This window comes from Saccopteryx leptura, chromosome 13 (genome assembly GCF_036850995.1).
Source record: "Saccopteryx leptura isolate mSacLep1 chromosome 13, mSacLep1_pri_phased_curated, whole genome shotgun sequence".
Lineage (NCBI taxonomy): Eukaryota > Metazoa > Chordata > Mammalia > Chiroptera > Emballonuridae > Saccopteryx > Saccopteryx leptura.
In genome coordinates this window covers 52,647,474-52,661,489 of record NC_089515.1, presented here as the reverse complement: position 1 = coordinate 52,661,489, position 14,016 = coordinate 52,647,474, and the positions used below count along the sequence as shown (strand labels likewise).

The following is a 14,016-nucleotide window of genomic DNA, read 5'->3' as shown; positions in this document are numbered from 1 at the left end:
CCCACACGTCAGTTGGAGGTGTTCTGCGAGAAGGCTTTGCTTGCTTTCTGACAGCTGACCCTCTCGGCATGCAGATCGCTGGGTGGGGACAGGGGAGCTATTCTATTCCTCGTGCTGTTCAACTGCCTAAAAGGAGATCTGAACAGCTAAACACAGGAACCCCTACTTCAGTTCTGAGCGGTACACTCTCCCAACGGCACCTTTTCACGGCGCTGTTGGCACCTTGCCGCTGGTGCACCTGCTCAGAGGGGCATGTGGGGTGGGGGACCACCGAGCCAGCGCACACCCTGCCTGTGGCTCACTGGAGGGTTCCGGAACGGGGGTGCCCTTCCAGCCGCTGCTCTGGGCCCGCTCACGGACCCTGCAGCCCAGGCACTGTCTGCTGGGGAAACAGGCCCAGTAGGAAATGTGAACATGTTTAAAGGACACAAGCTCCACGTGTTCTAGCTGCAGACCAGGGATGCTCGGACCCATCAGGAGACAAGCTGACCACTCACTAAATTTTGATCGTGGGAAAAGGCGGCAATAACAAACTCAGGCCACTGGACAAAGGGCTCCATAGCAGGGAGTAGGCAGCAGAAGTCGGGCTTGATGAAAGGCCATGCTTGCTAAGACCTAGTGAGTCTCCCAAGTATTTGGGCCTGAAACAAAAGGTGTTTCCGAAAGAAGGGACTCGGAACCTTGGTGTTGCCCTGGGGCTTTGCTCACTGCCATTGGGAAGGACTTGGCCTTCAGGGGACTGTCAGGAGATGACCAATGACTAAAGGCGGGCTCGTGTCCAAGGCTCCGGTGATGTCTGGGTGGCTGGCGGGTGGACACAGGTGCCTGCAATGCCTCTCCTACGTTCCCAGGCAGGTCAGCGCCGCCGTCCAGGCTGCAGGGGAGGGGGGGGGGGGCGGTCCGCGCCTGTCCTCAGGAGGGGCGGCGACTTCCTCTGAGGATGAAGGCGCTGGGTCTTCAGGAGTGTTCAGACCTCTCCCCTCTGCGCCACGTCCTCAGACCCCCGGGTTCAGCAGGGCCGTTTCTATGCTTTTCCTCACAGGTCCGGCCACAAGCCCCCACTTGGGGAGATGCGTGTTTTCCAGCGATCTCATCACTGACGGACACGCACATCCACCCCCTCACTGGGTCTCTGTAACGACTCTGCAAAGGAAGGGTTTTCGTTAGTGTTATAGATGAGCGAACAAGCAGACGCACCCAAGACCCCCACCCCCACCCCCGGCCATTAAATAACCAATCCAAAGCTCAGCTTTTTAAGCTGTGGTTTTCAAACTGACTCAGAACGGCCACCTAGTCCTAACTAAGCAGGCCCCAGTAGGCATCAGTGGGGGTGGAGGCCACCTAGCCCGGGGTGTGGGCCCTCCTGGGTTCTCCCTAAAGAATTTCGGAAGCCACATAAAGAGGAAATGACATTCATCAAGGGGGAGCTCTGGGCCTCCTGACCGAATGACATCTCACACTTTGTGACATGTGTATGGCTTGGTGTCAAGTAATCGGAAATAACAGAGGAGTCAGGCCCGGGGGCCCCTTTGCTGTCCTGAGCTGGGAGCTAGAATAAGAGTAGGGCCAGGGGCCCAGGGCCCTGAGCAGCAGCATCTGCACGTGAACCACGGTGCAGCCAGCCCTCTGCATGCTGGCCGCACCGCCCGCCCCACTTGCGGGCTTTGGTGTGCGAGGCCATGACTCTGATCTGCTTAATGTGAACCAATCCAGCTCCATTTGCAAAGGGGGTCCTGTACAGTCTATGCTGAATGCACAGGCACACTAGAGGGCGAAAGGTAAAACAAGCAAGGCCTGCCCAGTTCCTTCGTCGCTAAGCTGCAGATAGATACTTCTCATGGTAGATGAGTCTGAGCCCTGAGTGATACATTCTTTAAAAATATAACTCAGAGAAAAGTAATAGTTGGGAGCACACCAAGATAACAAGAACTTTTCCAGAGCTTGGCCACCTTCAACCCTTTCCTCCAAATGACATGTTGCTACTGGGGCTCCCAGTGGAAATCTGCTCCCGGAAAACACTGGACAAGTGAAACCTTACTGGGAGCAGTACAGTGTCATGAAGGCGAAATGCAAGATGGAGAGGGCGAGAGCAGCCTAACCTAGCTCTGAGCCTTTGCTTTAAAGACCAAATGCGACCCTGGCTGGTTAGCACAGTGGATAGAGCGTCGACCTGGTGTATGGACGGCCCAGGTTCAATCACCAGTCAGGGCACACAAGAGAAGTGACCATCTGCTTCTCCCCACCCCTTTTCTCCCTCTTCCCGTCCTGCAGCAAGGGGCTCAGTTGGTTCAAGCACTGGCCCCTGGTGCTAAGGATAGCTTGGTTGGTCCGAGCACATCAGTCTTAAGTGTTAAAAATAGCTTGATTTGAGCACTGGCCCCAGATGGGGTTGCCGGGTGGATCCTGGTCAGGGCACATGTGGGAGTCTATCTCCCTATTTCCCCTCCTCTCATTAAAAAAAAAAAAAAAAAAAAGACCAAATGATACTGGTAGGAACATAAAATGGTGCAGCAGCCGTGGAAAACAGTACGGCAGGTCCTCAAAAAAATTAAACCAAGAATCACATAGGTTCAGCAATTCCACTTTTAGCTATACACCCTAGGACCTTGAGTCAGGGCTCTGATATGCGCACACCAGTGCTCAGGGTAGTATTATTAACAGTAACCAAAAGGTGGAAGCAACCCAGTGTCCATCAAAAAAATAAATGCGTAAGCAACATGTGGTCTACTCATCAATGAAATACTATTCATCCTTAAAAAGGAAAGAAATCCTGACGCATGTTACAATATACATGAACCCTGAGAACATGCTGAGTGAAAAAGCCAGTCACAAAAATATCATGATTCCATTGATACGAGGTCCCTAGAACAGTCGCATTCAGAGACGGGAAGTCCAACAATGGTTGTGAGGTAGGGGTGAAGAGATACTATTTAATAGGTACAGAGTTTCCGTTTGGGAACATGAAGAAGCTCTAGAGGTGACGACTGCTCAATGAAACACATAATGCCACTGAGTGCTTAAAAACGGTTAAAATGGTAAATTTTATGTCACATGCATGTTACCACAATTCAAAAATAATTTAAAAAGAAAAAGCAAGCCTTTGAGATTCAGAAGCTGCTCACGGCGCTTGGATGCAGGAGCTTGGAGGTCAGGAATGGGGCGCCACGTGGTGACCACACCTGTATGTCCCCATGGCCCAGCACGTGGGGCTCTGCAGAACAGGGCTGTGGTCCCAGCAGGATCACACAGGCCTGCTGCAGGTTCTTTTAAGAGGGAAAAAAAAATTATAGGATTTCATTTTTTTTTAATTTTTTTTCTCCCTTTCTGAAGCTGGAAACGGGGAGAGACAGTCAGACAGACTCCCGCATGCGCCCGACCGGGATCCACCCGGCACGCCCACCAGGGGCGACGCTCTGCCCACCAGGGGGCGATGCTCTGCCCCTCCGGGGCGTCGCTCTGCCGCGACCAGAGCCACTCTCGCGCCTGGGGCAGAGGCCAAGGAGCCATCCCCAGCGCCCGGGCCATCCCTGCTCCAATGGAGCCTTGGCTGCAGGAGGGGAAGAGAGAGACAGAGAAGAAGGAGGGGAGGGGGGTGGAGAAGCAAATGGGCGCCTCTCCCATGTGCCCTGGCCAGGAATCGAGCCCGGGTCCCCCGCACGCCAGGCCGACGCTCCACCGCTGAGCCAACCGGCCAGGGCCTAGGATTTCATTTTATTGTCACAAAAACCATAACTGCAGCTCATTACTCCCTGGTAAAATGCCTGCCTTTCAGAGTGTTTTTCCTGCCTTCTGACAATTAAAAAAAAAAAAAAAAAGAGTTGTGATTTCATCGGGCTAATTCATATTGTTTTTCCTATGCCCACTGTTTTATAAGCATTTTTTTTTTAAAAGTCTCTCAAAGCACAGTTAAACTCTCCACACACAGGACTGAAACATTTAATTCTTCTCTAAGGAACCAGTCCCCAAGTTGGTTCTCCTTGGCTGGAATCACCGAGGTTGAGTTTTCTGGGAACCGGGCTTTGAATGTGGGCCTCCTCACCGTCCTCCAGCATCTCCTGGATGATGACCTGCAAGGCCCTTCCCAGCAGGCTGGCCGGGAGCCGCGGAGATAGCGGAGGGACGTGGATGAGTGCCGCGCATCCGTGGCCGTGATACAGAGACAGGTAGTAGGTGTAATCGCAGACATATCTGCAACAACAGCAGGGGGCGCCAGGTTACTCCTTGGACCAGCCATGAAAGGTGAGCACACATGGCCAGGGGGGCATCCCCAAAACACTAAGAGGGGGACTGTCACCCGGGGGGAGGGGGAGCAAAGGTTTTGTCCTTCTGCCTCAAACAGGACATGTGCCTGGGAACAAGCTGGGGAGAGACTGGCTCGTGGCCTGGTGGACTCGTGACCATCAAGTGGCTGTGGCCAAGCTGGGGACCAGATTTTCAACCCCTAGACCAAATCTCATTCGTGTCTACATGCATCCTTTTGTTTTCTTTGGAGGGGCGTTGTTTCACTTGTTTGTTTGTTTTACGGGGAGGAGAAACGACCTACTAGGAGTCCGAGTTGGGTGATAGGTCAGTTCATCCCTATCTGGGGGCTGCATCAGAATGGTTCAATCACAACTCTGGCCGCAAAAAAACAAATAAAAATAAAGCATGCACAGAATGTGAGTGGCTTTCAAAACATGTCTCCAGGATATCTTTGCTCTAGCAGCGCACCAAAGGCCATCCGAGGGGGAGAGGGCCTTGGACAGACACCCTGGGGTTAGCACCACGAGACCACGTGCCCAGCTGGATGGCCCACGAGGCCTCTTGGGGGGGGGGGGACGACAAAGGCGGACATCCGGGAAGAAAGATGGTTCAGGGGACACTGCGGCCGCCCTCCCCTCCCTGCGCGAGGATTCGGCAACACGCACCGGCCCGCGTCGCGGGAAAACGTCACCTCCACGCCGTCCACCGCCACGCGCCGGCTGAGGGCCTTCATGTCGACCCGCGACTCGATCACTTCCGGGCCCTCGGGGACGGCCGCGCTGCCCTCGGGGCGGAAGCCGCGGACATCTGTCTCGCGATAGCTGCGGTTCCGGCCGCGCTGTTCGAGCAGCACGGCCCTGGCGGCCGCGTCCAGGCCCACGTGCACGGTGAGCTGCGGGGACGGAGGGGCCTGGGCGGCGTGTGGGGAAACGGAGGCCGGCCTCGCAGTGGGAGGGCGAGCGGACAGACGGACACACGTGGCAAACCCCGACCGCGCTCTGCTCCTCTGTCCCGCCCGCCCTCCCCCACGTTCCCCTCGGCACCACGTGGCGCCGCATTGGGATGCGCCCCGGGTTTCAAAATGTTTCTGAACAGGGTCGAGAATACGCCCCTTTTTTCTTTCTTTTAACCCCTGGGAGGGTGGGCTTGCCGTGGAGTCGCATATCTTCGATGAACGGCGAACGCAGACAGTTTGTGACACGGTTAGTACAATGGATACTTGTGAGCGTTGGGGTTTTTGGAACTGATTTTGATTTTTTTGTTTTTTTTTAAAAGGAAAATAGCGACTGTTTCGTCAGGATACGTGAGCGGTTGTCTGAATGGTGCTGAGGAGCGTGGTTGATCTTATTACCTGGTCATGGTATTTTTCATATCTGTACCAGTTTTTTGTTTTTGTTTTTAGTTAAAAAAAAAAAAAAAAAAAAAAACCTGAGCGAGATGGGAAGGGAGAGACAGAGAAAGAGAGAGACAGGAACATCAATCCGTTCCTGTATGTCCCCTGGCCAGAGATGGAACCGACCATCTTACTCTAAGTCAGGGGTCCCCAAACTTTTTACACAGGGGGCCAGTTCACTGCCCCTCAGACTGTTGGAGGGCTGTACTATAAAAAAAACTATGAACAAATCCCTATGCACACTGCACATATCTTATTTTAAAGTAAAAAAACAAAACGGGAACAAATACAATATTTAAAATAACAAGTAAATTTAAATCAACAAACTGACCAGTATTTCAATGGGAACTATGCTCCTCTCACTGACCACCAATGAAAGAGGTGCCCCTTCCAGAAGTGCAGCGGGGGCCAGATAAATGGCCTCAGGGGGCCGCATGCGGCCTGCGGGCCGTAGTTTGGGGACCCCTGCTCTAAGTAGCCGAGCTGGTCAGGGCTGTACCAGTTTTTTGGTTTTGGGTTGTTTTTTTTTTAATATAGCGATTGTGTTTGATGAAATGGGCTGGTTATGATGAGGATGCCCCCCCCAGGTGGGCCACCTGCCACCTGCATCCAGGGTGGAGAGGTCCAGGCCCATGCCCCCTCCCCGATGCACACACGGCCCACCTTCCCTGGGTGGGTGCGGCTGGGAACTAAGCCCAGGGCCTCTCTGTGAGGTGGCAGCTGTCCTTTGAGTCCTGGCTGGGAATAAAGCTTCTCTTTCCTTCTCTCTCTTTCATGCCCAGCACCTCTTTCCAAAAGGCACCCTGTATGTCGGGTGAAACTTCTAGAAACAGGCCCAGAACCTTAGGACATCCCCTGGGACCGTCCTAGTGGGATACCGGGGTGGGGTGCACTTCAGCCATTCCACCCTAGAACCAGCGTCACAGGCTCTGGGGCGCCACCCTGTCCTCAGCACCCCTACCACTGGGCCCCCCATCCATCACTGACTTGCGGTTGAAGGTCTCCCCAGATCCTGGTGATTCTCTGCTTCACCGCTCTGTAATCCACGGGCAGCTCCAGGGTCCGCAGCTCCGCCTGCGCGTCTTTGCCCAGGCCCAGCTTGGAGAGCTCCTGTAGGAAGAACCAGGCCAACACACCTCAAACGATGGAGGGCCAAGGGGCGTTCCTGAAAAGCTTACCCTGGGGGGTCATCCATCCCACTCCCAGGGGCCTTCTATGGGCCTGGACCCTGCCCTCAGGCAGCTCACGTGCTGGCAAGGGGCCAGCCAGACAACCCCAGGTCCTGCCTCTCGAGGCCCAGGGAAGCTGCCCCCATCAGGGCGTGGGGACTCTAGGGGCCCTTCTGACCCCGCCTGTAGATTTGGACGTAGTTCACGGACAGGATGTAGGGGAGTCCTAAGGGACAGATGGGGTCAGCCAGAAGATGAGGCTAGGGAAGGGTGTGGCAGGGACAGGTCACTGTGGAGGCATTGGGTGGGCTTGGGGAGGGGGCACAAGAGCCAGAGGCCTTGGGGCCTGGACTGGATGCTTAGCCTTCCTGGGCTTGGGTCTCGGCCTGAACTTCCAGGACCCCCCTGGGGGGTAGGCTGGGAAAGTGCCTGTCCTGTATACACCTGTATTGAGAAAGATTTTGTCTTGAGATTTGGTAGGAAAGCAGAGGGGTCATTTGCTTCTTTTGCTTAGAAGCAAAAGATGAATTCAAGAAACAGTTTGCTCTCTCTTGGACAGGAGAGCTGTCCCCTACCTGTCCCCAGTGGAGTCTGTGGGACCCGCCTTCACCTCAGAGAGCTGTACAACTTGGTACCTCTCGAACCCGTGGGTCCACCGTTTCTTCTTTACCGTAATGATTTTATAGGGCAGCATGTAACAAAGGGGCGCGGCCACCTTGTCTTTGGAGTAAAGAGAAATTATCCTGCGTTTCCGTTAGTTGATCAAATCTGGCAAGAGCCCTGAGCCCTTGGCCACCCGGCTGGGTCTCCGTGCGGTCGTAGAACGTCTTGCCCAACTGGCCCCCGGTGTGTTCCGCAAAACCCTGGTTGTGTCTGCTGCGTTTCCAGGCACAGGCACGGCTGCGGGAGCTAAGGGCGTGACTGCCTTTGAAAGAGCACAGAGTGTACTGGCTGCAAACTCAGCGCTTCGGGAAACCAGGAGATAGTGACCCAGCCACTGCCAGCGTCCCCCGGCCGGACGTGACTGAGGAGGGTGCGGGGCACACCGAGGCCAGCGAGTGCTGACTGTTCAGGCACCTGCTGTTGGGAAACAGCAGAAAGTCACTCTTCTGGGAGTTTGTAGGAAACCCCTTTTTCACTGTGGACGTTCAGCATGCCTGTACTTTTTCTGTTTTTCTTCTGTTTAAAATGCCCCTCCCCCATTTAAGAGCAGCCGCCGCAGAACGTGTTTATGTTTTTATTTTTCACCAGCGCCCCTCTCTCTGAGGTGCGTCTGCAAGAACAGCGTTGCGTTCTTCTCCTCACTCTGACGCCACCCCTCCCGTTTCCAACTCCTGACAAGGGGTGAGAGCACATCGCACACTGCCCGTGATGGCGACAGGTAGACTCTTGCTGGGAGAAGACAGGATAACTCCTATCTTTACCCCAGCCTTCCCGTTTTACAGATAAGGAAACTGAGGCACAGACAAGCTGGAATCTTGCCTTGGGTCCCGCGGTTGGCAGCTATTGGAGCTGCGAGGTGAACCCCGGTGGCTCTTCTGTTTTCACAGTGGAAAGAAAGAGCTCAGACCACCAGGGCTCGGCAGGGAAGACCCTGCTTCTCAAGAGCCAGGCAGCACACGCCGGGAGCTCACGGAGGCCCCGAGCTGCAGGCAGCACACGCCGGGAGCTCACGGAGGCCCCGAGCTGCAGGCAGCACACGCCGGGAGCTCACGGAGGCCCCGAGCTGCAGGCAGCACACGCCGGGAGCTCACGGAGGCCCCGAGCTGCAGGCAGCACACGCCGGGAGCTCACGGAGGCCCTGAGCTGGCCTTTCTGCGGCGTGGCAGTGAGTCCGGGGTCCCTGAGCTTTCTCTGGTTGAAAACAACCCAAGTTCTAACTCGGGAGTGTGACACTACTTCCCTCCTGTGTGGACAGGCTCAAATGTCAGTGCCCCGGGGCCGCAAGCGCACGATTCTGAGCGGCCCCTCTGCCTAGTCTCTTTGACGGGAGATCCGAAGCAGACTCGGGCCCCCTGTGACTTACCCCAGCGGAGGAGTGACTGACGGTCAAGGACGCAGCCCCACTCGGCCGGGGCCAGGGCTGAGGCAGTTGCTTCAAGGGGAGAGAATCCGCTCTGATGAGACCTCAGCCCCTCCTCACGTGCTGCCCTGGGACGTGCTCTCCTCCTCAGCTACTTTCTCAGAAGTCAGGTTGTTTGTAACAATAAGTGATTGCTACAGGCTTACCCCATGCAGGTGCGGTGTTTCACAAAGTTGCCTTTATAGGCGCACGTGCTTTCTGCTCTACATGCTTACCTCGTACTCCTCAGAACTCCCCTGTGACAGCAGCCCTGTCATGGCCTACTTCATGAATGAGGCCCACTGAGGCAGGCTGGGGTGGGGTCCGAAAGGGAGGGCCCATGGGGACCCAGATCTTGGGGCAGCTGAGCCTGCCTGGCTGTCCCAGGAGTGCCCATTTAACCTTGATCTTGACCAATGGCCAAAAAGGCCACCTGGGGCCAGGCAAGGAACAGCCAGGCACCAGAGGCCAGCCCTCTTCTAGGGCCCCACGTGTTTCTGCTTCCTCCGGGGCCCCGCTGCCAGGAGCCTGCGCACAGGGCGTCTCAGAGCCCCGGCAGGAAGCGCCGCGCCCGCACGCCTGAGCCTGGGTTACCTTCACTGCTTCCCAACTGGGGTTCACCAGGTGTTGTCGGAAAGGCCCGAAACCTGAAACCAAAGAGACTCTGGTTTGCTCAGGCCAGGCTTGGGGGGACGTGGGGTGTCGCTGCTCCTGGGCTGCTCCCTGCAGCCCTGGGGGGACCCCTGAAGCTCCAAACTTCCCCACCGGGGAGCCTTCTCAGGGTTGTGGTATGTGGGGTGTGTGGGAGCCAGGAGCGCAGGCTGACACCCACCCCCAAGCCAGGAGGCCTTGGGAACATGTGTGCAAGTGTCCCGTTAAAACGCAGGCGTTGTAGAGAGCCCAGAAATACACCCACAGACACGCCCGGTAGTTTGCTACAGACGTGTGAAGATGTGTCAAAGGAAGCGGCGAGCCTTCTCAGCTGCCGGGCTGGCGGCAGTTGGCGCCCAGGGCCAGAAGAACATACCCTCAGCGCGAGGCTCACACCTCGGACGACAGCTAACTCAAAACAGATCATGGACTTAGATATAAAACGTAAAACCTTTAGCGGGCAAAAAGGGAGGAAATCCAGTATGAAGCAGAGTCCTTAGACTTGACCTGACCCAGAAGCATGCTCTGTCTGTGAAAGTAGAAGTTGATAAGCTGGATCTCGTGAAGATGAAGAAGTTCTGCTCTGCAGAGGGCCCTGTAAGAGGGTGGAGAGGCGGCTGGAGGCAGGGATGAAAGCACAAACCCCACTCTGACAGAGGCGCTGCGTGCAGACGATGTCAAGAACTCTCAACACTGCATGTTAAAACAACCCCACTAGGAAATGGGCGAGAGGCCCGAGGAGTGCTTGGCTGGAGCGGGTGCACAGAAGGCAGAGAAGTCCCCAGAGACGGCACAGTCTCACCAGCCTCCGGGGGAGACGCCCTGGCACTCCCGCTGGGCCCGGGCCTGTCGCTGGCCTGGTCGCCCTGTCCGCACCTTCCCGTTGTGGGTTTTGTCTGCACTTCAGCTCCGGCCCCTGGAGGGCGGGCAGCCCTGTCAGAGGGGCACGGGACAGGAGGCAGGCCCGCCTCCTGGTGGCAGGGGTGGCAGACACAGGTGGCTTCTCCCGCTCAGCTCGGTGTGGGGCACAGCTGAGGTGTAGGGCTCCGTCTCTCTCTGATTCCCATGACTTCTTCCTCAGTTTCACACAAGCTCTGAGACCCCAGCGCCCCCGGACCTCGGCCCGTGGAGTAGGAGGCAGCCCCGGGAAGGGCTGGGTCTCTGCAGGTCTAAAGTGGCTCACAGGGGTTAAGGGTCTCAGAGTGAGACTCCGCGGGGGGCGTCTCGGCACCAGGAAGTGGGCGGCACCTCTGACACTGACGGAGTCCTAGGAATAACTAAGTGTGTAGCTGTCATGGGGGGGTAGGAAATAGTGAGTGGAAGGGAAGTCCCTGAGAAGTAGGCACCTCCAGTGGGGGAGGAAATAGTGAGTGAAAGGGAAGTCCCTGAGAAGTAGGCACCTCCAGTGGGGGAGGAAATAGTGAGTGAAAGGAAGTCCCTGAGAAGTAGGCACCTCCAGTGGGGGAGGGAATAGTGAGTGGAAGGGAAGTCCCTGAGAAGGCAGGCACCTCCAGTGGGGGAGGGAACAGTGAGTGAGAGGAAGTCCCTGAGAAGGCAGGCACCTCCAGTGGGGGAGGGAACAGTGAGTGAGAGGAAGTCCCTGAGAAGGCAGGCACCTCCAGTGGGGGAGGGAACAGTGAGTGGAAGGGAAGTCCCTGAGAAGTAGGCACCTCCAGTGGGGGAGGAAATAGTGAGTGGAAGGGAAGTCCCTGAGAAGTAGGCACCTCCAGTGGGGGAGGGAATAGTGAGTGGAAGGGAAGTCCCTGAGAAGTAGGCACCTCCAGTGGGGGAGGGAACAGTGAGTGAGAGGAAGTCCCTGAGAAGTAGGCACCTCCAGTGGGGGAGGGAACAGTGAGTGGAAGGGAAGTCCCTGAGAAGTAGGCACCTCCAGTGGGGGAGGGAACAGTGAGTGAGAGGAAGTCCCTGAGAAGGCAGGCACCTCCAGTGGGGGAGGGAATAGTGAGTGAAGGGAAGTCCCTGAGAAGTAGGCACCTCCAGTGGGGGAGGGAATAGTGAGTGGAAGGGAAGTCCCTGAGAAGGCAGGCACCTCCAGGACGCCTCAGGGAGACGGAGCGCGCAGCACCGCACAGCACACGGCCAAGGCCACAGGAGAGCTGTCCCTGTCGGCACTCGGGTCCTCTCCCGTCTGGCTTAGACAGGACGGCGCGTCGGAAGGTGGAGGCTCGAGGCTCCTGCTCTGCAGGCCTGACCCTCGTGCTTTACGCTTGGTGGCCCTGGAGTGGAGCTTGCGCAAGAGCTCGGGCACCTTCTCCTGGGACTGAGAGGTGCTTTGGGGGGGGGGTGTCCTCCGTGCCCCGCGGTCGTTGCTGCCTCCGGGACGCCTCCATCGCAGGCGGTGTGCTGAGGCCCTTGCTCTCCTGCCACCTTTCTCCACGCCAGCCGGCTAGATGCACACGGAAGACCCTACTAAACGGAAAGACTGTCCCTGGCAGGGCAGAGCATTTGGGTAAAGGTGGGCCACGCTCTGCAGCCGGCGGGCATCCCTAGCCCCACCGATGCTGGGGCGCTCAGGGAGACAGTGGTGTGCCCCGGACACAGGTGGCCAGGGCAGGCAGGGGTCCACGTGCATCTGAGAGTTGCCACGGCCCCACACTACTCCCACTTCACTGGTGACAGGCACCTGTCCCTCAGGGGTACAGTTTCCTTACGGAGTTCAAGTATAATCTGAACCACTCAATCTCTGTGCCCAGAAGACCATAGCGAGAGTGCAGGAGAGCATGGGTTTTCCTCAGAGGGTTGAGAAGAGTTCAAGGATAGTCTGAAACTGTTAAGGTGGGTAACTTTCAGTTTGCCACACACAGAGGAGTCCTTGTCTCTCCTGTGTCACCTTCACCCAACACAGTTCCAGAACTTAAAATATGCTAGGTGAGTCCAAGTAAATAGAAAGAACTTTGTAAAGAAACAGCCCCCCTAGGGGCCAGCTATGACAGACTGAGGCTGGCTGGGTGGGTTGGGGGTGTGCCAGTGACAGACAGCAGCGGGCGACACCCTTCCTTCCCAGGTGACCTTGCAGTTCAGAGTCTCCAGCTGGTGGCTGTCAGGTGCTTTGGGGGGTTCTGAGTGGCCGGAGGCTCTCCAGTCTGGGGGGGTGCTCCTCGGGGGGCTGGCCACTGCAGACGGGCTGCCCCAGCCAGAGGAGGCCTGTCCTTGTTGGGGGGTGCTCCTTGGGGGACTGGCCACTGCAGACGGGCTGCCCCAGCCAGAGGAGGCTCTCCAGTCTGGGGGGGTGCTCCTCGGGGGACTGGTCACTGCAGACGGGCTGCCCCAGCCAGAGGAGGCTCTCCAGTCTGGGGGGGTGCACCTCGGGGGGCTGGCCACTGCAGACGGGCTGCCCCAGCCAGAGGCGGCCTGTCCTCGTTAGGACCCCTGCTCCTCCTTCCTTGCTATGACAACGCACCCTGGTAGATGCCACCCCGGCCCACTGGGCCCCAGGCTCGGGGACAGCAGACCCGAAGGACAAGGGCTGAACTCAGACACGTGCAGCTTACACGTACCTGAAGCGAAGGACAGGACGGAAGCACGGGTGTCTCTCTGACCCCCGATCGGTTTTAAAGGGCACAGCCGATGCTAGCTTCCTTCTGGGATGGCGGGGACCACCGAGAGCCACTTGTGTTTCTCCATGAGGGAACCGCGTGTGACCAGAACCGGGCAGCCTCGCATGCCAGGGTCAGGCTAACAGCGGTGGCACACGGGGAAGCAGACACACAGCCTTACCGGTCACCACCACGCAGCTGGGCTGGGGCTCCATGAAACCTGAGCACAGAGCAGGCCTGTGCGCCTCCCGGGGTCAGGTGGCTGTGGTGCCCCTCCCGCAGGGCCACTGTCCTTGCTCCTGTGGGGCGGGGGCCCAGCCTCATCCAGCTCCGGCCTCCCCTCCCGAGGTATTCCGGGGCCATTAAAGCCTGAAGACACGAAGGGTGGGGGTAGGGTGGTAAGCTGATGCTCGGAGCAGAAAGAGCCAGCTCAGGGCGCAGACTGAGGGTGACAGGCAGGTGGGGCGGAGCGTCCCTGGGACTGGCTGGCCACTTGGGTCTGGGTCCCACTGCCGCTCGGTACGTTTCAAAAAGGAGTCCTGGTTGCCTGGGACGGGGTTTCTGGGCTCAGGGTGAGGACTAAAATGTGCTGAGACCGGCATGGCCCGGGCAGACCAGGGTGAGTGCGGACCCTGCAAGCTGTTCGTTTAGGTTTTCTCCTCTTCGTACTCTCCCCACCCCCTCCCCCTTCCCCAGAGCCTGCCTTGTGTTTGGCTCTTCTGACTTGGTGACATTCGGTTGCTTTTGACACTGATTTTATAAAATATGTGAAAAACCGAAAGAAAAAAGAAGAAAAGGGAAAAAGAAGGGAAGAAAGTAAAAGAAAGGAGAAAGAAAAAAGGGAGGAAGGGAGGGAGGGAGGAAAAGAAAGACAAATGCCAGTCTGAACCACAGATGAAGCCTCCAGTTGAGAAGTGCTGGTGGAAGCCCCGTGCCTGTAAGCTG

General features: G+C 57.1%; 1 protein-coding gene across 1 annotated transcript; it reads right to left on the bottom strand.

Moving 5' to 3' along the window:
- Positions 1–8: 8 nt before the first annotated feature.
- On the bottom strand, positions 9–13,376 carry PGPEP1L (pyroglutamyl-peptidase I like). The gene is given in 9 exon segments (XM_066354609.1): positions 9–126; positions 201–238; positions 709–874; positions 3,957–4,039; positions 4,041–4,188; positions 4,908–5,134; positions 6,623–6,745; positions 9,461–9,513; positions 13,253–13,376. Coding segments are annotated over 9 exon segments (990 nt in total). The 5' UTR covers positions 13,287–13,376.
- Positions 13,377–14,016: the final 640 nt, after the last annotated feature.